Source organism: Pteronotus mesoamericanus, unplaced genomic scaffold (genome assembly GCF_021234165.1).
Source record: "Pteronotus mesoamericanus isolate MK-2021 breed Mesoamerican mustached bat unplaced genomic scaffold, CSHL_Meso_final scaffold_232, whole genome shotgun sequence".
NCBI lineage: Eukaryota > Metazoa > Chordata > Mammalia > Chiroptera > Mormoopidae > Pteronotus > Pteronotus mesoamericanus.
Genome location: NW_026555311.1, coordinates 7121565 through 7146145, shown reverse-complemented (window position 1 = coordinate 7146145; position 24581 = coordinate 7121565). Strand labels below are relative to the sequence as shown.

General features: G+C 39.9%; 1 protein-coding gene across 1 annotated transcript in view; it reads right to left on the bottom strand.

Annotated features, from left to right (window-relative positions):
- Positions 1-3757: 3757 nt before the first annotated feature.
- PAPSS1 (3'-phosphoadenosine 5'-phosphosulfate synthase 1) overlaps positions 3758-24581 on the bottom strand; it is an 88337-nt gene continuing 67513 nt past the window's right edge. Inside the window, exons 11-12 of the mRNA XM_054591646.1 lie at positions 16998-17227; positions 3758-4456 (exon numbers count right to left, since the gene is read on the bottom strand). Of these exons, the coding sequence (XP_054447621.1) occupies positions 4318-4456; positions 16998-17227 (369 nt within the window). The 3' untranslated portion in view covers positions 3758-4317. The remainder of the gene's footprint in view (positions 4457-16997; positions 17228-24581) is intronic.

The window sequence follows — 24581 nt, the reverse complement described above, 5'->3', positions numbered from 1 at the left end:
ATGCTTTGATCAGCAGTATCAACAAATAACTCAGCTTTTATTAAAAAAGTGTAACTCTTGTAAAATTGTTTTAACATAACTAATGACCACATTAAAGTAAATCTTCTCATTAAACTTAATGTTGAGAATAAACTCTTTCCAATCCCTATCTTCTCCTCCATATATTAAGATATCTCTTCCAGTTGATTCTACTTTCCCAAAGTGCTATCATTTTTTCAGTAACTTTTCTTTTGCACTTGAATTAATCTATGCTTGCTTTAGGCAAATGTGCATATTTTTCTGTGTATTCTTTCCTTTGCAAAAAAAATACTCGTTTTTTTTTTTTTAAATCTGGGAATCATGGAAGTTGGGCACAAGGAAAACATGAGAGGAAAAATATGTCGCTGAACACTGTGCTTTGAATGTCTTTAGATTTGTAACTAACATGTAGCTGTACTCACTTTGCTCAGAGGGCTAGAGAATAGTATTATGAAACAGATTATAAAACCTAATCTCATAAATGTTGGTATCATTATGTTTCTTGGTCAATAGACTACATCCTTCAATAAAATAATAACAATAACACTAGAGCAGCGCTCTTCATGAATTCCTGGCTATAATCTTCACTCCAGGTAAGGACATCAAGGCCTCATGAAGCTGAAGGTCACACAACCAACAAGGAATTGGTCAAGTTTGACTTCACAGCCTGAATACCTAACCTCAAAACTATACTCTCCCTTAAGCTTGTGCCCCTGCTGAAGCCAAAACCTCTAGATAAATAAACTTTTAATGTTTACGCAAAATTCTTCGGTGGCTGCCCAGTGGAATTTTCTCACATCTCAAGTCAAATTCCTACATATATACCTATATAGAATATATATGTCCCTGGTCGGCACAAAATAGCACAGCCACACAGTGAGGCTGAAAGTCATTTAGGGCAGGTACAGGGCAGCAAGGCAGTGGATCCAGCTAAGTCAGACGTAACTCAGGATTTCCTTTGAATCACTCGAACTCAGCTGCTTTTTTTTTTCTTGGGGAACTGATTGTGCAGCAAGGCCCCAGCACTATATGTTTCCTTTTAACAGGTGCCTAAGTTCTCTTGGGCAATTGGAGTAAACTCTTGACAAGAACAAACACTTCTCAAGGATAAGCCAAAGCTGCTGGAGGGAGAGCAGAGAGTGGATAATGCTCCAGATCATTTCAGCGGAGGTGTTTTCCTTTTCTTAACAAAGGCAGATGATCATGCGAGCTCAGTGCTGGCACAGGTACAGAGGTAAGGGTCCATGTTTCCTATTTATGAGTTCTTCAATTCTAGGCCCTAAATGCTGGTGCCATTTTCCTTGGGAACCTGGGGAAACAGGACATGAGGATAAGGAAGTGTCAACCTTCACACACCTCTGTTCAATTATAGTCCTCAAGTACATGTCTCTAGTGAGGCCAGCTGTTATCTTGGGCCAGAAAAGACTGGGAGTTAGGCGCAGGATGATTTTTGCACACCTTATACAATATGTAATTACATTCAGGATGAAACTGTGTTGGGTAGGGAATGGAATCCCAGAGAAATATAAGCAAAAAGGATTGTAGGCCCTCTAAGAAATATACCCTACACATAAGGGTCCCAGTGGGCAAATACTTTTACTTTGTAAGCCAACACACCCCTGGATACATATGTGCTAATAAAAATATACCACATGTGAGAAGCATGACTTCTGAATTTTTCCTGATAAAGTAAGTAATTGAATGCTGACTTCCAACAGATATACATAATTGCTCCCCCTTTGGAAATTCAAATATGTGGTCTTGATTATCATAGTGGAATAAAGATTTGACAGCTTTAAAACATTATATTTCTGCCAAGATGATTACACTTTCTTTTCCTCCTTCAAAAAAAAAATTATTTTTCCATTCACTTTTCCAGCTGATGGATAGATTAAATGGGTACTGAGATTTCCAAGACCACTTGGCAGGACAGGTTTGGTGTAAGAGTTGAAAGTTTTAAAGATTGGTTTGGGCACGTTTTAATGAACTGGGAAGAGGAAAAACAATTTCTGCATAAATCATCAGACTTGCAGATTCAAGACACACATACCAACCTGTGGGGCTGGTGGAGGTCACTGGGTGCTTGCATTTGCTTCCCCATCTCTCTGGAACACACAAGGGAGGGACCAATGCCAAAGGCACAGGGGCTTACAATCATGTTTTCATCATGTCCCTCTCTGGTGGGTTGGAAGCCGGGGGCACAGTGGGAGCTAGACTCTCAAGGGACAGTTATATGATAGAACACAGCTACTCCTTAGACTACAATTCACCCAAATGCTGTTAATCTTCATTTCATGAGTTTATTTTGATAATTTTGAAGACATTAAATTTGCTGAGTGCCAAGTTTTTCTTTAATTTTATATTCTATATTTTAAACTTTTCATGCTGCTGACTGTAAAAATCATGGGGCAATTTAGCAGCAGAATAATTTTTGTGTGTTACATACATTTATTTCACATCCCACCTGTAATGATGAGGATACTTGGTAGCAAACAATAGCAACCCTAGATAATTTAGGTAACAAAAGAATGAATGAGAAGGCTGTGGGTATGTTACAGAATTGATGGAAAATGCAAGAGAATGCGGCTTAGAAAGTGGTCAGGAATGAAAGGAGGCTGGTGGCAGAGGACTCAAGGCCATGACACTGGATATTCCAGACAGGATACTACTCTGCACAGGAAACCCAACTGCCATGGGTGCCACCTCCACCGGACGCTCACTGTCGCCAGGATCCGAACTCTATCACCACCACCCCAAAACCATGATTTATCCTGTCTCTACATCTTTGCATCACTTCCTACACACTCAGCACTGCAGGCTGCAGTGTCTGAATTAGCTAAGTTGAGTTACCATCACACCTTAGCTCTCTGGGGTCAGAAAGGGAGAATCTATGGTGCCCTTCAACCGTCATACAGTTACATAAAGGAGCTCTTCCCTAAGTAGAGAGGTCTAGACAATGCAGTACCAAGAAAGTAAACTCAACGATCACTTCTAATTTTTTCCATCAACATATCCATCCATATATCCTCAAATCACCTGCTCATACTTTATCCTGTATCCACAGTGAACATATCTTACATATCCACTAGAAAATATCTACTCAGCATCTCCATTTCCTCTGTATTTATCAACTTTCTCACTTATTGGTTCCCTTTATTATCCATTCTTACCTTTTTTTTTTTTTTGTATGTTTCCTTCTATTTCCTTACCTGGTAATATCTTATTCCCTCCTGTATTAATGACAACACACAATACCCATGTATAATCTGCCATCTCTTTATAATGCTGAATTTTAAGGCCCAATCATAGAAAGTATGATTGCAAATCAAAAGAGCTAGTACCTCAACCAAAACTGTATATCCAGCTCCTAAACAAGCACCTTCACTAAAATATTCAACTTGAGGATATTCTACAAGAGCAAACTTGGTATGTTACCTCCCTCCAAAATGGACAACCGACACCCCTTACCCCCCTCTAACATTCTCTATTTACTGGAACCACTGACTTAGGTGTTCAAGAATATTAGAGAAATATTTAGGATAATAGGTTAAGTTTTTGGATATGCTAAGAATGCATTATATTATTTTCCCAACTTAAAAATTCATTTGCAACAGTGTTAGGAGCTAATTAGAGTCCAGTAATAAAAATACCTGTATTTTCCCTCCTCCATCAGAAACTTCACAAATCTTTTGTAAACAGAACAATAAATGTATCACATAAATAAGTCAAAAGGTTTAATTTTATTGAATAAAGAAAGCTCATTCTGGGCTTACACAGATCACAGGAATACTTTAATTATAACAGATAATAAATCAATAGCGGATCAAAAGGAAGGAAACAGTTTATGTTTTCAATGTAGAAAAGAAATCTAATCGCTACACATGTTTTATAAAAGTCCCAGAACAAGGTCTAGCCGAGTTTATTGTTTAGTGGATTTTTTTTCCCTTTTTTCAAGGGATGAAAAATGAGATTCGGTGTGTATACTATTGGCTACAACTAATATAACAGCTTGGAGAAATCATGAGACAGAAGCATAAACATAAAAAGACAAGATTTTAAAATTGTATTAGAGGAATACTAACTATAATCAGTAGAAGAGAGACATTAAAACCAGCAGTGTGTTACACTAGTTCAAAACAGAACTCATAGGCAGACCAAGACTGATGCTAGTTAAGGAAAATGGTGTGTTTTTAGGAAGAGTGTCCAGACAGACACCACCGTAAAGAAATGCCAACAGTAGCCATGTGGTCCCCTTGGTTACTCCATGAAGTGTCAAAGACGCAGGGACTGACAAGCAGCTTAGGCTTTCTCCAGGGATTTGTAGTATTGCAAAAGCACAGCCCAGGCCTTGGGCGCCATGAAACCGTCGGGAGGCTTCTGGCCATCTCGAGCGAGTTTGCGCATTCGTGTTCCTGATATAAATTCAAAGTCTTCATGGCTGCAAAAGAAAAAGGAAAATTATTTCACTTTTTTAAAAACGTAGTTATAGGAAAGTGTTTAAAAACATGTGTCCCTTCTGTTCACAGCAGACAAACTTATTGAAAAAACGGGTAAGATGTACTTGTGCAACAAGCTGGTTTCAAACTTGTCTTTGAGCAAAAATACCACACATTATCAAAAATTTCTCAATTTCAGAACTGGCAGAAATCTTCTAACTGACATTCTTACGGAAATGATTATAGATCCCATGTCATTATAAGGACTGATACAGCAGGATCCCATGTGTCCTTTTAACCAATTTTCCCCCATGGTAACTTCTTGAAAAACCACAGCATCATATCACGATCAGGGTAACAGCATAGAAACTATCCACCAATCCTATCCAAATTACCCCAGTTTTATTTGTGCCCATTTTTCAGTGTGTTTATTTAGTTCTGGGCAATGTTATCACATGGGCAGGTCCATTTAGGCGCCATAGTTAAGCCACAAAACAGTTCTAACACCGTGACAACCCCTCGGGTTGCCCTTTCGTAACTATGCCCCCCTCACCCCCCGCTCTCCAGGCCCTGGCGACTGCTAGTTTAGAACTAGGAACTGAAAAAGGGACTTCAGCCTAATTTAGCTAGCACGGATTCAAAACTCTAGGAAGGCTGACTCTGAAAGGCTAAATGTGTAATGAACGTTCAGAGGAAAACAGGAATTTCACAATAGCAACAGTGAGTAGGTGGAAATAATTGCTAATATTACATTGGTAAGATACCACAAAGGTAGCGTTCGCTCTCATCTTCATACCACAAAAACACACAGAAGCCCTTCCGCCATTAGGCACGTGGCACCTCTGGCTGTAACACATGCTTGTCTACTAGTGATTTCATCCTCTTCCCTTGAACTAGGAAACCAACTAGATAGCAGACCAGGACCCAGCACGAGATCTAGGTCACTCAAGTCACCAGACCCCAGGCCATGTTTACTCCTTATCAGAGGTGAGGCCGTGTGTTCTCTCCCTACTTCATTATCTGTGGGTTTAATCCAGGGATCCACTGAAATCATAAACTGCCAAGTGGCCCTTCCTTCTAGAGGCACACTAGGTATGCTTTAACTAATAATTACATTTCTAGGAATCTACATTAAGGAAATAATTAGGCAGAGAAATATTTTGCAGAAAGATACCTATATGAAAGTTGTTTTAATTTACTCAAATATAAATAACCTAAAAGTTTAAGGTGCTAAATAAATGATGGTACAGCCCTGAGTAGAATTACAGTTATTAATGTACAGCTATGGGTGGGGAAAGATGTTCAGATGTAACCATCAGTTAGTAAAATAATCAGGATACAAAACTTCATACACAATAACACCGCAATTTTGGTAAAATACAAGGGATGGGGGGGGGGGGGTGAGCTATAAAGAAATACACCCAAGTGTTAAGGGCAGTTACTTCTGTGAAGTGGTGTCACAGGGTGCTTCTCATTTTGTTCGGCATGGTTTCTGCAGTTTTCTATAATAATGATTTTTATCAATATCAAAATTAAATAAAAATCAAATTATTATCAGTAACAATTGTTAGCATACAAGCTTATTTTAAAAATCCCCACCCAAAACGATCTGAAATAATTTTAAATAATGTAACCTTCAATTAACCTGAAACCTCCATCAAGTGGAACATCACCCCAATGAGCGCAGATGAACAGGAAGCCGACACAGCATCAGGCTTCCTATCCTGGCCCACAGGAGTGAGAACAGCTGTTAATTCACACATCAACAGTGGGCAATTGCAGTACAGAGTGTATCTGAACAGTCTACAGACACAGAGCACAGTCAGTAAATATTTACTGACCAGTGACCAGGTACTTTACTAGCTTTCTAATTAGGAACTCAATAAGCATGAAAAAATGAAAAGGTGTATGTATAGAAAAACTGTATTGGTTCAGTACAGAACTATTCATAGACTTAAATAAGTCACTACTCTTCATCCTCTGGCAAAAAATGAGGACACAGGGTTTGTGACTGCTGTGGTTAATCTGAGCCACTTGAACATCCCCTTCTTTCTAAGTCTGGATTATTCACACTAGAAAATTCTGCATGTCCTCTGCGATCTCTTCAATAGTCATCTTCGGATCTGCCTTCTTTCTGATCCTGCTCACCTCCACTAGTCAGGGACCACACTCCATTTTCCTAACCTGGCTCATTCAGTCTCTCTGTGGGCTCTTGGGCTATCCACTCAGCAGGACCCAGCTCCAGACCAAGAAATAAGGATGTACTGTGATTTCCTCATGACCCAGAGTTTGCACCCAACTCTGGTTTCTCTTGCTTTTCTGATTTTCATTGTCTATATGCTCAATGACCTGCCTGTTCACTGAGCTTTTGAACCCTGGACCTGGCTGTGTTACTACCAGCCTCTATGCACCCCCTGCACCTGGCCTGCCCCTACGCCTGAACTGCCGTTAGTTCCTAAAATCACCTTGACTCTTGGTCCTGGATCTAGTTCTACCTTTTAGATTTACTGCCGGTCCCAATTTTGACCTTTCTAACCCCCCAGGGAGGTACCCAGACAATAATGAATGCCCCAGACCCCTCTGAAAGATGTCTGAGAGTTTTATTCTGGAATACTATTAATACTCTACCTCTTAGTATCAAGCAGAAGTCACTATTTTAATTCATACATGTGACGTTCCCCTAGTCACCCTTTCTGCTCTTCCTATTCACTGCACTACCATAAAGGCAGGAAGACACACACACGCACGTGCACACGCGCGCATACACACACTCATTGTATACACATTCACCTCAGTATGTCAACAGCTCTCATTTTCTTAGGTAAAACATCTTTTAAATGTCTACACAGATTTTCAAAGACGACTGAGGAGAAGGAAAGGGTAACAGATAATGCTTCAAAATAGGCTGGATTCAAATAGTTTAAATCTAGAGAGTATCTCCCACTTCTATCATCTGTCCAATGTGCACATGGGGTGGTTATCAGAGTTGATGCACAAAGTAAGTGATCACCTTTCTCTCATAAGAATGATGAAATAAATGACTACAACTTGAGATGAGAAAAGAAACTGACTGCATGTGATGGGCCTAGAAAAGAAGCAAGACTATGAGATTTCAAAAAAATTCAGAGAACATTGGTGTTAGAAACATAATTTATAAATTTATCAACCCTAAAATGAAAATGGAATTTGAGAAAACAGATACGCTCCACAAAAGAGAAAGTATTTGTCAAAGGAAAAGGAAGAAAACCAAGATGATTATATGAAAGTCATGGGGGAAGTTTAAAAATTTTAGGACACAGAGAGGCTGAGGAAGGTGACCATGAGGGAAGGGAAAAAACCCAAAACACTGGATTTACAAGTCAGAATTTGAATTGTCTTTAATATAAGAGTTTTAGTGGATAGAAAAAACATGGAATTGTAAAATGGCAGACACACAGTGGAAAAAAGATGTGATCTCTTTTTCTAGAAAAAGGCTTACGGTAAAAACATCTTCTGCCTAAGCGTATAGGCAGAAGAAAATAAATGGCAAGAATGAAAAAGGAAAGCGGATGAAAGCCAGGGTAGAGGGAACAGGAGAGAAACGAACGACGGAGAAGGTCCACAATGAAGGACACAAGGAAAGCATCTTTGACAAGGAGTGGGGTCAAGAATGAAGAAAAGAAATAGTGACGATTTGAAGTTAAGCGTGGAAGGTGAGGCAGTTCATGTTTCCACAAAGACATAAGGTTGGCCTCTGAGGGTAACAGGAAGCCGTGTGGGCATGGACGGACCGTGCTCTAGAACTCATCACCGCAGTCCGCTCATCTCCAGGCCACAGGTTACCCCCGACAGGGTCAGCAACCTGACCTCACACGATGTCAAGGGAGCTGAGGGGTCCAGGTAGCTTTCTAACTGTTATTTCAAAATCCTTGCTCCAGCCTGATGTAAAATGGGTTAGTTTAGCTGAGAATCATTTGACAAAACATTGATTGAATGTTTCAGTTCTTTAGGAGCTTCATTTACCAGCTCCCTAAATAAGCTCCATTGCAGAAAATGACGACCTTGGAGCTTTCTGGCCATGCAAATCTTAAATTTTGATTTCAAAAAGGAAAACCTGTGTCACATGCATAAAGCACTTGTCATTGATGGCAATGAGAAAGACACAAGACTGCTGCAGCTGCTGGATGATTCTGTCTTGACTTTTTGATTAAAGGAAAAAAGCGTCAATAATTGAAATCTTTTCTTTCCCCAGAATGCCAAGCTGTCTGAAATCCAGAAGTCTGCTTGCATTCCTTCTGAAATTGCATTTTAAAACCAAGGTCCCTGGGTGCCTCTTTTCCTGACGCTATTTCACACTCCATCTGCCCCGCATGCCACAAGCATTTCTTCATCACATGAAATTGGAGTTTCTGCTTCCACATGGTGGTGGTTCTATTCCACCCTCCCTACGAAAAACACACTTATTTCCCTCTGCCTCAGAATTGTACCTCTGTCACACAGGATTTTCTTCTTTATCAGAAGTCAGGTGCAAGGACTTGACACAAGAATTACTCTCTGTAATTAAATCGTAGAGTTTACAATTATATATTTTAAGTGGCCATCATTTGGTAGAAATAATTAAAGCAAATGAAACGGAGGCATTCCAGGAATAATCTAAAATTAGCTCTGAACTTCACCTGTGAGTAATCAGAATCTGCTGGGAGCAGAAAAGGCTACTGAATAAAGGACATTGGGCTTTGACTACAAAGCAATTCTAATTAAGCCATCTAATTTTACTAGTTAACCAATCTCCCATGGCACCTGAAAAAAGAAACACAAGTATGTTTTGTTTTTTTCCTTTCTCAAAACCACTTGGTCACACATTCTTATAATCCACAGCTGAGAGAATGCCTGCTCTTAAAAAGGGAGGGAGGGGAGTTTAAACAGCAGCAGGGGGAACAAACAGATCATCTAGCAGACACTGTGGGACCCTGTGGAACCAGCATCTTGTCCCATGTGGGACACACCACATGTGGCCAGCATCTTAACTAACTCCAGCATGCCAGAACTCCTGACTTCTTGTTAGAGATTTTAAATCTTTGCAACCACATCCGTCTTTCCGTCTGCACAGGCGGCCATCAGAGCCGCCAGCACAAGCTGTCTGTGTTGATGAGGCTGGGGCCAGCAGATGGCCCTTCAAGCGCATCTTCTGACGGTTCATATTCAATTAGGCCGGCTTTTAAAAAATTGCTAACTAGATGACAAGTGATCAGAGAAGCAAAGGAGAATTTCTTCATGAATATGACTAAAAATAATCATGGTTAACTTATACATCAATCTAATGAACTATTTGGGGTCTATTTAACTTTTCATCCAACTTGAAAAAAGCTTATATATAATACAGTGTGTATCAAAAAACTAAGAATTCTTAGGAATGAGGTAAAAAAAAAAATCCCATCTTTTCAAGATAGAGAACTATTTTTACCTTTCTTTCTAGGAACTAATGAGCAATGGTTGACACCATACATGACAAATTTAATGACTTTTATTTCCAAACACCAACTGAAATACACAAAACATTTCATTATCAGAAACTAATTAACCCAAATCCTTAATTCATCATGTTTTCCTCCCAGCACCCCATTCTTATGAATAAGAGTTAATAAACAGCTTCTATCAGACATTCAGTCAAATATAGAACTCCTAAAGTCACTACAGTCGATTCCATTTTCTTTACCACAAAGGGTCAAGAAATCTATAACCTACTGCAGTGGAGAAAAACAGGATTTTTTTTTTTATTGAGGTGTAATTAATATGTATCATTGTATTAGTTTCATGTGTACAACATAATGATTGGATATCTGTATTGCAAAATGATCACCACAATGTGTCTAGTTAACATCGTCATTATACACGGTTACCAAAAACAATTTTTTTGTCTTGTGATGAGAACTTTTAAGGACTACTTGCTCAGCAACTTTTGAACACACAATACAGTATTATTAACTATAGTCACCAGGCTGTACAATACATCCCCATAACTTACTTATGTTATAATTGGAAGTTTGTACCTTTGACTAACTTTACCCATTCCCCCTGCCTCTGGCAACACCTAGTTTATTCTCTAACATCTCTGAGCTTGAGAACAGGGGCTTTTAACTGAGTGCCAGTGGACAGGTCTGTAAAGATTCCACAAAGATCTTGATGGGCAAAATTTTGGGTTTCTGATCTCCCAGCTAGAAAAGGGTACATCATTTTTCATCTGCTTCTGTAAAAAGCCTGGTTATTCAAGAATGGATCCTGATTTTCAAGAAACTAATCCTAATAGCTCTCAGATGCCCATCGCCAAATAAAACTGTCTGGGATGTGGCATGTGGCTGAGCGCCCTCTCAGCAGACTGTCCCGGACTATTCCGAGCAGCACACTGACACCCTTGGATGTGGCTCCCTGCACAAAGCCTGCATCTAAGGCGGGGCTTATACAGACAGAAATAATACATTTTCAAAGGGTTTTTAAAAAGTAGTAGCCCAAACAGCTTAATTATTTACAAGTTAAGCAGAAAAATTAAGTGAATCCAAGTACTACATTTTAGAAAACAAGGACATTTATCTAACTATATTAAACAATTTCCTATGTCACCAGGATTTCTGTGTTTTGTTATTTGCTTTCTCTACTTTGTGACACATATGACTACCCTCATTCATTCAGAAACCAGGATTTCCAGTACTCTCAAAATGCACAGATCAGCTCCAAATATGAAAGTAAAAAGCAGTGTCTGAAGAAAATTAAAGGAATGCCTATTTTTGATTTGTCCATAACGATAAAATAATTAAGAAGAGCATAAGGTACTCAAATATACCAATATTGTTACAAGCCACTGATTCTCAACACAGGTAATTTTGCTACCTTTTCTCCCCTTTCCCAGGGCCAACATCCTACAGCAGCGGTCCCCAAACTTTTTGGCACCAGGGACCAGTTTCGTGGAAGACAGTTTTTCCATAGACCTGGGTTGGGGAGATGGTTTCAGGACGATTCAAGAGCATTACACTCAAGCTCACCTCCTGCTGTGTGGCCTGGTTCCTAACAGGCCCAGACCCAGTACTGGCCCATGGCCCAAAGGTTGGGGATCCCGCTACAGTAAACAGGACAGGCCCTCATAACAAAGAATTATGTGGCTCCAAATGTCAACAGAGCTAAGGCTGAGAAAGCCTGCTAAGTGGCATAATAGAAGGGGAAAAAATTAATGCATGAGACATGTAACTGTGGCTATTTCCTCCTGAAACTCTTTACAGTAGGCAAGACCAGTGCCTGGGGCAGCAGGGCTCTACCGTCAGGAGAGCTCACAGCCGGATCTAAATAGTGAAGCATTTGAAGGTACAGGTACAGAAAAAACGATACCTGTGTTTGCAAGGGAAAGGGGTGGGGAGAGGCGGGTAGGTGTGGGACAGGAAGACTCTTACATCCACCTGTCCCTTCATTTACCCCTTTCCACAAGGCACTCTCGCTTGCATGCTCTCTTTTTGTTAGTTGCTATTTAATAATGGGAATCATAATCTTGCACTTAGCAAATACAAAGATTTACTGCATAAAGGAGAAAAAATGCAAAAAAAAAAAAAAAAGTATCTCTAAAAGTTTGTAATAGCTGATAGAATGGGCTTTAAGCTTGCAGTCCTAAAACAATTTCCTTGAGTCACTGTTATAGTTAATAGGAACCTACTTAACTTCCTAAGTATAAACAGATGATTTTTATCATAATTCCTATCAATAATATCTTGCCTGAAATCTTTATGAAGCTGGTTTTTTGTCCCTAAGTCTTGTCTTACACTGGTATTTAGTCAAATCAAAAGCTACAAAATCATCAATTACATAAAAGCTGGCATTGAATAACAGCCATTAATCAAACATAAGACAACCTCATATGTGCATAATTAATAACTGTTTTCTCACTACATCAAAGACTATCGCCTTTCCATAAAATTTTAATCACTTTCCAACATATTCCCATCAACTTAATTGTGTTTGAACACAATATAAAAATTTAGAAAACTAAGTCAGTTTTAAAGCTTCCCAAGTTACAATTTATTAAGATTTGCTAACTCAAAAAAAATTCCAAGAAAATGAGCCACTTATGCAACTAATACAGAATTCATCATTGGAAAATCTTATGAAAACTGATGTAATTATTTAGCTTTTGAATGATTAAAAGAGAGACTTAGAGCAATACTACACAGAAAACATGAAAGTTATCAAGGGCCTCCCAGCACATCAGTCGACTAACTACATACAGATGCGTTCCAGGGTCCTGTGTGTGGTTAAATCAGCTGATCATGCAAGGAAGCCACACTAATGGACATATCGGCATAAGGAACATGTAAAAGAAAAGCTCCAACTGTTTAGTTTTGTTTCCTTAACTCATAATAATGGAAACTCACCTAAGTTTTTAAGTGTTTGGCTACTGGCTGAATGACTCTATTTTTCTCCCCACTCTATATGTGACTGATCATTACTTTCAAAACATCTTGTACACAATTAAACAAATAAATTGCATGCTGGGTGAGAAGCAAAGAGCTGCCTGGCCCAGCATTCCATCTCTGACACTGTTTTATAAATTTGTAGAAAGACGAGGCTGGGAGCTTTCAAAAGAATATCCAAAGTAGGCTTCTCACCAGACTAAGCACAGTAGTTCCCCCCTTACCTGAGGGGTATACATCCCAAGACCAAGTGGGTGCCTGAAACCTCAGATAGTACTGAAACCTATATACAAGGTCTCCCTGGAAAAAGCCCAGCCATTGTTAATATAACTAGAATGGTTTGCCCAGTATCGGTATTAACCTGACAGCCAAGGAGAGTGGACTGGAATGCACATGCATGAACAACAATGACTTCACTGTACTAGTCAGTGGGGGCGGTAGACGCTGCTGGGTGAGCGTGTGTACTGTGTGGCTGTCGCATTCAAAATGACTGAGCGAGTAGAGCAATGAATCTGCATCAAATTTTGCGTGAAGCTTGAACATTCCTCTACGGAAACTATTCGGATGATTCAGAAGGTCACAGCCACGGACAACTGGTGATTGGCAGCTTCATCACAACAACACACCCATCAACTTAATTGTGCATCATGCCATGCATCATGTCTTACGCAGAGTTTTTTGGCAAAACATCAAATCACCCAGGTGACTCAGCCCCCCTACAGCCCAGATTTAGTGCCCTGAGACTTCTGGCTTTTCCCAAAATGAAAATCACCTTTGAGAGGGAAGAGATTTCAGACCATCAATGACATTCAGGAAAATATGATGGGGCAGCTGATGGTGCCTGGGAGAACTGTGTGAGGTGCCAAGGTGCCTACTTTGAAGGGGACTGAGGCATCATTGTCCTATATACAATGTTTCCTGTGTCTTTTATCTTCTTCAGTAAATGTCTCTATTTTTCATATTACATGGCAGGATGCCTTCTGAATAGACCTACTATACATACCATTTTTTTTCCTATACATGCATACCTATGATAAAATTTAATTTATAAATTAGGCTTACTAAGAGATTAACTATAATAGCTAATAAAAAAAGTAGAACACCTAGCACAATATACTGTAATAAAAGCCATGCAAATATGTTCTCTTTCTAATAGTATTACTGTACTACACTCACATTTTCACTCCAAGGAAGCACCTACGCCTTCCCTTTGTCACATCGGAATCACCAGCATCAGCAGTCTTGCGCTTTGGAGCCATTATGAGTAAAATAAGCATTCCTTGAACACATCACTGTGATACTGCGACAGTCAATCTTATAACTAAGATGGCTTCTAAGTGACTGAAAGGCAGGGAACACATACAGCACAGATACACTGGACCAGGGTATGATTCACGTCCCCAGGCAGGACTGATGAGACGGTGTGAGATTTCATCACACTAGCCTGAATGGCACACAGCTGAAAACCTATGAATTGTTTCTTTTTGGAATTTTGCCTTTAATATTTCGGACCAGATTTGACAGCAGGGTAACTGAAACTACAGTTTAGGGGTGTCTGCTCTAAGGTAGACTCTCTGTTAGTGACCCTACATAATTGTAGCCACACTAGGACATAATTATATTAGAAACTTTTTTTACCTTAATATTTAATATTAATATTTAATTTATATTTTCACTTTCGATCAACTTTTCTGGTAATATAATTCAAGGTTTACCAAAATTGTTTTTATTTTTCTTAAAATTCATTTTTTAAAAGCTTCTAAGGCATCTCTTTGGTAGAAACAGACTATTTACAACTCTTAGAATACCACTTCTATAGCTGCATTTTTTTTTTTTGACAATGAAATCGTAGTTTGTGCATGTATATATGTAAATATACATAAAGTGGGGCAAAAGGTTTACAGTTGTGAGTATGTGAAACATTCTTGTATTATTAATTACTGTATTATTTTTTCATACAAACTGTAAATCTGCTTTTGCCCCACCCTGGATATATAATACATACACATGCACACACATGCACATTTTTAGGCCAAAGCAAAACTAAACATGCCACGATTCAGAACTTTTTCTAGGTGTTGGCAAACCCTGAGTTTGTATAAAGGTAAAAAATGTTCTGGTTTATTGCAAATTCTTTTCATGCTGTGGTTCAGAAGTATACTGGAACCTGGAACATATTTTGGATGTTCAGAAAAACAGTCTAGAATTACTACACTCTTGAATTCCACCTCTGGGCCACGAGGAACACAGTTCTTTTATGCTTGCCCACACCGGTTATATAAGCCTTTTCTCTTCATTAACTTAGGATTTTCTTGCATCTTAGCTACAGTTCGTCACTCAGGGAAACCTGCTATCATCTAAAATTGTACATTTTCTCCAGAATTATTCATGTTATTAAATGAGAAGCTAACAAATTCCTCTGACAATAGTCTTTTCTTTACCCAGACAAATTTCATTTACCCCAAAGAAATTAAATGACACATTTATGTCCCTTTTAGAAACAAGAGAATGTTTTAATTTTTAATAAGGTTTCTCTTTCTTTCTTGTCCCCACCATCACAAAATGGCCCACGCGGAATGAAGACCCAGGGTCAGGGCCGGGTCAACATCATTCCCGAGCACAAAGTCAACCGTCAACTCCCATGGAAAAATAAGAGCTCTTAGATTAAAGGTTATTATGGTCAATTTTCAATTAGTACCTCTCATTAGTAGAAGTGACAATGACAAAATAAAAATAACAATAATTATTGGTTCTGTTTCCTGAACGTGAATTATAATCTGTACTAGAAAAGCAGGTATACTAAATAAACATGGAATTATACCAAATAGTGTCCAAAAAATAACTCATATGTACAAGCACCTACTAAGACATAAAAATAACTAGGAACTACAGATCATGGAAAGAACTACAGATTTTAAGCCAGGAGGGAATCACCTTGTCCACAGCCATCATTCTAGTGGTAAAGAAACATGGCCTGAGATCACACAGGACTTGCAAGTTACATGGCAAGGACGGGCTAGAATGGGATTCCCCTCCCCTCTCCTCCCACCCTCCCTGTACCCTTCCTCCTCTCCCCTCCCCCCGTCCCCTCCCCTCCCTCTCCCCCCTTCTCCCCCCTCCCTTTTTTAATTTATTGATTTGAGAGAGAGAGAAAAGGGGAAGGGAGAAAGAGAAAGAAACACTGATTTGTTTTTCTACTTACGCATTCATTTGGTGCTTCTTATACGTGTCCTGACCAGGGACTGAACCCACAACCCTGGCCTATTGGGACAATGCTCTGACCAACTGAGCTACCCAGCTAGAGTAATTAAAACCCACGATTTCTGATTCTTAAAGCCTCACCTTGCCATTCTAAATTATAGACTGCAGTACCTACTGATATCATCTACAAACAGAAATTAATACAACTTGGTCAGTCAAAGGGAGCTAAATCCATTCTCAATGCTAGCAATAATGTGTATTAAAAGCTTGTTAGTTTGTTGCTCCTCCTAAGATCTCTGAAGAAAGAAGCTGCCCTCTTAGTGGTCAGGAGCACCAGCTGTGGAATCACTGTGCTTGGGTTCAACTGCAGGGCTGCCACTTACCGGCTCTGTGACCTTTCACAATTATTTGACCTCTGTATGCTCACTACTAATCCATATAATGGGGATAATATCAGCGCCTACCTTATAAGATTGTCATAGGGAATAATTAAATTAGTACCTGTAAAATAATTAGGATAGTGCCTGTCACATAGCAACAGCAAGAATATTAAACTCTTTCTCACTACATAGGTGTTGTGGGCTTTAGGAGAGTAATAATTACCACTAGGTCCTTGGACACTTCTGTATGCTAAGATATAGTAGATACAGCAGACTCAGAAATGTCAATGCTGCCCTTAAATACTTAGTGACAAAATTCCTGTAATCATGAACCATGAAACCAGGTTCAATTTTTCTTTCTAACTTCTGGAGTATGAAGAAATTAGTCTCCTTGATTTGCCTTTCTCTAAAATGTGTACAACAAAGTTTGTCATCACCAAAGTTGTTTTAAAATGAGTCAACACGTTAAATCCCTGGGAGCAGCTTAGAACACAAGGTATTTCATAGATTTTTGCAGCGAATGTAAAACTTACTGTTCAGAGTCATAGTAGTCCATACGCTTCTTTTTTGTGTTGTACGCTGCGACTCGAAAGGGAACTATTTCCAAAGTGATCAGGCCAGGGGCCATGGTCAGCACTTTGGCGCCATGAGTCGGCTCATAGAGATCCTTCCCTGTTTCTGGGTGCGGCACGCCAGCGGGGTCTCGTCCAACAATGTAAAAGTTGGCTCCTGCGACCATGCGTGCTCTGCAATGCCACTGGACCTGGAATAAAAGTTTTCACATTAGATAACTACACTTTTACGACTGGTCCTTAGAAAGAGTAAGTGAATAATAAGTGCATATACTTCTTACACAATCCATTTCTACCAGGAGGAAATCCCAACAAATTTAAATGTATAAACTTGGGAAGCAAGAAACAGAATTGGCAAACCCTCCCCCTCAAAAAAAAAAAATCTAAAAGTATAAATGTGTACACGTGTTTTCACATATGTATTTATATATTTTTACTTATAGGAAATATGTGAGCATACATGTGTCTATATGTATGATTCTACACAACTACTAGATATCATTTACATATAGTTCAAAATCTAATCCAGGAGGTTAGAAGTCAGGGTAGTGGTTGATCCTTTGAGGGAAGCAACCAGAAGGGGCTTCTGGGATTCTGGTAATGGTGATGTTCTGCTGTTCTTTTGTAGCTTTTTTGACAGATAAATTGACAAAATTATATATATTAAAGAATACAACACGATGACTTGAGAAGTGTATATACTACGAAATACCTACCATAACCAAATTAATTAACATATCCATTACATCACATAGTTAACCTTTCTGTCTGTGGTGAGAACAAACGACCTACTCTCTTAGCAAATTTCAAGTATACAACACTGTATTATTAACTATGGCCACCTAAATTAAATCCTCAGAATGGATTCATCTTTTAACTGGAAGTTTGTACCATTTGACCAACTCTGGATGTAAGAGCTAGTACCTAATGCACTTCGATGTCAGTTCTAGAAGTCCCTGGTAATGTTCTGTTTCTTCACTTCACCAGACGCTGGGTGCTGACAACCAGACAGTGCCCACTGTGAAAACTCATTAAGACGTCTGTACACTTACGTCTTACGTCATTAAGACGTATGTGATTTATGTAATTTTCCTATGTTACACTTTAATAGGTTAAAAAAACTACTGCATGAAAATGAGTTAAATTTAAATTTAGAGACTTACATAAACTGGTACTGAGGAAACTCATGTAGCTAAGTGACTATGACCCAAAATATTAGGTAAGAACTAAACAAGGTATTTGTCTACATCCAAAACTACCTTTGAAGCCTAAACTTTCACATTAAGACATCGTTTAAAAACAAAAATCAGTCCAACACCTAGAATTTACAAGTTAAAATGACTGTAAGAGATCATCATTCTCATTAAAACCTGAAGAAAGCAAAACCCAAAGTAAGCAACACGGCCAATAAAGTGCAGAGCAAACCCAGGTCTAGAAATCTGTTTTTAGCTCCCTTTCCATGTAAGGTTCCAGTATTTAGTGATTTTTATAAAACCATCTCTGTTCTGCATGAAAATAAGGCCTACATACAAAACGAACACTATACATCATTTTCATTTTATCTCTCTTATAGTTTCTCTTATAACAGGTCCTTGTATATTTAGTGACACATTTAGAAAGTGCAACAGCGTGAAGGCAGTCTCATACCCCACACTTGAACGGTCATCTGAATGGTCACCCCAAGGGGTTTGTTTTTCAGTTGTTTCTCCTGATATTTACCTCTTTATTTCCAAATGACATTCACATACTGCCATGCCTTGACTGTTTAATTTTAGAGATTATACAATGTAGATATTATTTCCATATTATTTTTCCTACAAAGATGAGGTTTGGCTTTTACTCCACTCTCATTCTTCATCCCATTTATCCAATAATTACAATGTTATCTACCTTTTTGGTGAAATCAACATTCACCTGTAAAAACAGAAGTTTTAAGTAAACTAATATATGAAACATACGAGGATGCAGAATAGTACCTGGTTGTTGGGGGAAAACCCCAAAAGTCTAAATTCAGGATTGATTAAAAAAAACTGACACGTAGCATTATTCAAATTCCTAAGAGCTTTAACAGATGAAACTCTGCATACGGGGGCAAAGGAGCTGCTCCCAGGGGTAGCCGGCTGGGGAAAGCCACAGCCCTCCCGGGACAGGGTCCCTTTTTATAGGTGGTTAGAGGAAACCCATATGGTGGGTAGTCACAACCACCACCAGAAAGAACAACATATTCCTAAATCAACAGATAATATCAGGAAGTTTTCCGCATCCTATACATTCATTAACCTCCTTCCGGGGACATGACATTTTTCTTTGGGAGACATTCTAGTTCTCTGGGTGGTCAGCAAAGCCTGAGGCTACAGAGAATTAAACAGAAAGCCCAACACTTCCCAGATGACTTCGCATCTCAGTAAATTCTACTATACTGGTACAAAGTAAAATACTGGCTGTTATAATCATTTTTATTTTATTCTTCTCCTTGTACAACCGTTTGTTTTTCCTAGTTAATAACTGTTTTGATTTTTTCCACTCATTTAGTTTTCCATATACCTCTATGCCTATGTACCTTGTACTGTCCTTCTTCCTAAACACATACTTTAATATAGTTCCCAGCCACCCTTGCAGAGTGGCCAGGTGGCTGAGTTCTGCCCAAAGGGATGAAAGCCAAAGTGACGTATGCCACTTCCAACTGTGGAATGTTAAAAAGCCTGCTGAGTACTCTCTTAATTCTTGTCTCCCCATTTGCCAGCTGAACAGAGAAGACCCCAAGGTCCTACAACTACACCTTTCTCTGCCATAGCATTAATTCTGCATACATTGAGCTGCAATAGTTTCTCTGAACAGGATGGCAGAGCACAATGCTAACAGACCTGTGTTCCCCATAGATGCCATTTCTTTCCCTACCCACCCTCAGATTCAGCTCTACAGGAACATTCTGCTCACTCCCCTCTGCCCCTTCACAGTTGTCACGCAGACCTCTGCAAATCTTTTCTGCCTCATGCAAATTACTGGCTGCTTACACAGCATTAAACTTAAAAGGCAGTCTATGTAAATTCTCTGCATCTAGGTGAACTTACTTTGCTCATTAAATATGTATGCCTAGACATTGAAGTCACTCAAGTACCACAAGGTTCATAAACTGGGAATACATGGCTTAATTTTAATATTTAAGGAAGCCCAGATCATTTACTCCAATCACCTCCACCGTATTAAAACAAGAGGGGAAACTGAAGCTCAGAAAAATTAGCACCGCACAGGGTCACAAAGCACGTGGTGGGTGGCAGTGGCCAGTCCTAATTTTGCCTTGTGAAATTACCAGTCAATTAAATTGCTCCTTTACTTCTAGAGGTGATGTAAGTAAATTAAAGGTAAACACACCAAACAAGCAGTCAACATTCTCCTGCAGATGACCTGAAGTATTTTAATTTACATGTTAATGAATGGTTTTCTTATGAGAACACTTTTAAAACTGTAACAAAAACGAATAAACAAAACACATGCAACTCTTCCAAGAATACCTGGTGTGAGTTAACTTCTATTCTACCCTGTTGAAAAGGTGATATGCTTTGATAGAGAGAATGCAGTTCAGTCCAGAGCCAATGCTGTATCTGGTTAAGCACACAGGCTTCAGATCAGGCCATCCTAGATCTGCACCCCGACTTTGCCCCTTACTAACTGAATGCCCTTAGGCAAAAATGAGGATAACACCTAACACATAAGGTGGATGGGAGATTTGCAAGTACCAAGGGCAGCAGCTGGCCCTCAATAAAGGACAAACATTGTTGCAGTTACTATTATTCTATAAAACATTCCCAGGCAATCCCAGTTGAATTAAGTGCTCCCTAACCCGCGTTTCTAAAAAAATCCATTTGCTCTATGAAAAAGATGATGCACTGCTTGGAAGATGGTCACTAAAAAATAGTAAGAGCTGCCTGTTCATCTCTCCAGCAGACTGAGGTCAGGGTGTGTTATTTATCTCTTTATGCCCAGCGGCTCGCATGATGTCTGGAATAGTGAATGTACACTGAACAAGAACAAGGTGATGTCTACAGGTTTTCTATGAAGCCTTCCAAGAATTGGTAAATGGCCAAACTAACAACAAATGCCATATTTTCTGCTTTACTTGCATCTGTGTGCCAAATAACAAATAGCTTTGCCACTTTTTCTGATTATAAAAGTAAATTAATTCATATTTGGCAAATACTGCTGGATGCCTACACATCGACTGACTGACATCTCCTTGCCCTGATATCCCTATTTCATGATGACAAAAACATCCCTCTAGAGGGTGAGAAGGGCAGGCCCTCGCTTCCCTATCTTCCTTGCACACAGCCACGCAGGATGCAAATAACAGGCCTCTGCTGGGACTTTTCTGAAGAGCTTTTCTTCCCTAATAAAATTCTCGACTCTTATTTATCCGAAATGTCTTGACTTCACCTTTATTTTGGCTGGAAAACAAAGTTCTAAATTAACAGTCTTATTTTTTATTTTTTTTGGTTTTTTCCTTGCTTTTCCTTAGTGATGTTAATCTACTGCTTCCAGTTCCCATTGCTCCTGAGAAGGCAGACACCTTTCCTATCGTTTCCCTAATGTTCCCTCCTCACCTCTCCCTCCCTCCCCCTCTCTGCGTTCAAGGTTCCTCTTTATATAATCATTTTCAGCAAACTGACTACTATGTGCTTAAGTCTAGTTTTCTTTGAATTTCTTTTTCTAAGATTGTAGGCTTCTTGAATTTTTAGGTTAATGTTTTCATCACCTTCAAAAAACATTTAACCACCATTTTTTCAAAGCCGCCTTCTGCCTCATCATCTCTCTCCTCCTTTCAGAAAACCAATTATACTTATGTTAGGTGGCTTGACAGTATCTACAGTCACTGAGGTTCTGGCTCATTTTCCCCATTGACTTTCTCCCCCCCCCCCCCCCCCGCCAAATAATTTCTATTAACCTAACTTCTGGCTCACTGATCTTTTCTTACACCAACTCTAGTCTAATTTTAGTCCATCCAATAAAAGTTTTCATTTCCAGTACTATACTTTCTTAGTCCTTGACTTTCCATTTGATTTTTCTTAATTTCCATTCTTTCTGAGATTCCCCATCCACAGACTATATTTTCTTTTAAAAAGCTTTAAATGCTTTTATTTGCTAACACCGGCATCAGCTCAAGGTATGTTTCTAGTTAACAGCTTTTATTCTGCATTATAAATCACATTTTCCTATCCTTCACATTTCCAGTATTTTGTTACTATATGCCGGAGTTGTAGACGATTGTTTAAGGAGTCTGAATTGTGTTTTTTTCCTTCAGAGTGTGAGGAGCTTCATTCTAGCAGGCAGGTAATACCAGCATCTCTTCTCTCTCTGAGGTGTGGTTTTAAGCCTTGTTGGGCAGGCCCAGTCTAGCTTTTTACGCCAACTATTAATCCATTGCCTCTCAACTCCAAATTTACCCGTACTTGAGACAACAGACTGGACTCTTAAAATATTTCTCTTTTAGCAGCAGGCACAACGTTACCCTTTATCAGTAGAGGACATCCTACGGACACTGGAAGAGAAAGGGGTGTCAGCGGTGCCTGTGCATGGGGATACCTGGTGGCACTCTGGTCCACGAGCAAGCCCGAGGTGCACAATCCTTCGCAACCCCAAAGCCCTAGCCCTGGACCCCGTGGTCACCTCGCGGCAGCCCTCCTAACGCAGACACTGCTGCACCGAAGCCTCCCACCAGCAGGGGCTCCCCAACTCCCTTCTGTTCCCCACCTGCACGGCTCAGCCTGGGCTCACCTGTGCCCAGAAGACTGTTTCCTGCATTCCCTTCAGCACAGGCATCACACACTGTGCACCTCTCTGGCAGCAAGAGGGCTCCCAGACAGCCTGAGCCATTCGGGGCACCAGTCTGCCAGCCTCACTTAGCCTGTGCACCAGACAGCTGTTTTCTGCTTCCTGGCTTCTGGGAACCATCGTGGTCCAGGCAATCCACTGAATTTCTCCACCATCCCCAGGGATAAAACCATGCCTTTTCCAGAGGGTCTAGAGCCCGCCCATAGCGAGTGATCCCTTTTACAAGTCTGTCCACCCTTTGGTAATCTCCCTCAACCCTAGGATACCCTTCAGAGCTCACTAAACATTTTTACAGTTACTCCCCTTTGAAGTTTAATAATTCTTTAAATTGCCCCTATTAAAATTCTATTTGATTCCCACCTCCTAACGGGACCCAGACAAATACACCATCTAGGGTATAGGAAAGGGTGTCTTTACTCTTAAGACATGGTATTCTGGTGTCTCACTTCAATGCCTGACATGTTCACAAGGTCTCCCCATTTGAGTTGGGCTAGAATATCATCTCCCAAGACTATGTAACCCAACCTCTAGCATCCCCCTTCCACTCTAAAGTACTGCAGCCACGCTCCTTCAGTATTTGCAGAGTCCTGTCCTACACAAATGCGGTCCCAGGAACCCTGGGAAACATCCTCACGGTTCCTTCTGGTGCTCAGCTCTGTGCTGCCCCCTCCCGTCAGGTAAGTACTCTGCAGGTCTCAGCTGCTCCAGCAGCCCCAAAATCCAATCTCTGCCTCCCCAGTTCAAGGAGACCACTGTGTTCCACTCAGGTTCCCACAGTCTGTGCTGTGGTCAGGAAATTATCCCCAGGCACAGAACCAGGGTAAACACGGGGTTCACTGTGAGTGCTTCCCATCTCTCGGGATTACATTCCTGTGCACTGCCTGTTTTCCAATGCTCCAAACAGGTGTTTCACATACTTAATCAATTTTATAGTTGTTTTCAGCAAGAGGGCAAGTCCTATATCCATTACTCCATCACGGCCAGAAGTGAAAGTCTACATATATTTTGAAAATGGAAGGAAAAGCATTTTTGTGGAAAACCAGGCATGGGTTATGACAGAAAATGATGATTCCAAGGGTTCTGAAGGAACTGTGATCAACCGAGAGGGGGGAAGCTGAGGATTAAGCAGCTTTGGAGGGTAAACGGAGGCAATTAACATTTTAGACCAGATAAGGTAAAATGAGCTATATGTCAGACACTCAAGGTGGTTGGATAGATGGGTTCGGAGTTCAGAAAAGAGATGTAAATTACAGATAGATGTCTGAGCATCATCAGCATCAAGGCATCTAAAGCAAGGAACTGGGTGAGACCCGCACAGGGCGTTGTGGATAGAGAGGAAAGGGCTAGTGGGGAGAGACGTAAAGTAATGAAGAGCTCTGATTATTTCCATAAGAAGAGAAAGATGAGCCAAAAACTATGCAATTTTAAGACTTCAGCTATCATTTCACTTCCCAAAGAAGTTATCCCAGTTGAACTACTTGTGGATTGCTTGGCTCTTTTACGTAACACTGAGAGTGTGAGAACATAAACTGGTAAAAGCATTTTTGAAAATAAGCTGCATTACCACTTAAAGTTGGATATCTGCATTTCACTGGACCCAGAAACTCCACTTCTAGGAGAAACTTTTGCACACATGCATGAGAAAGACCAAAAAATTACAGTGGCAGCACCATTCACAATAGCAAAAAATAATATAAAACAAAAAACACATGCCACAAA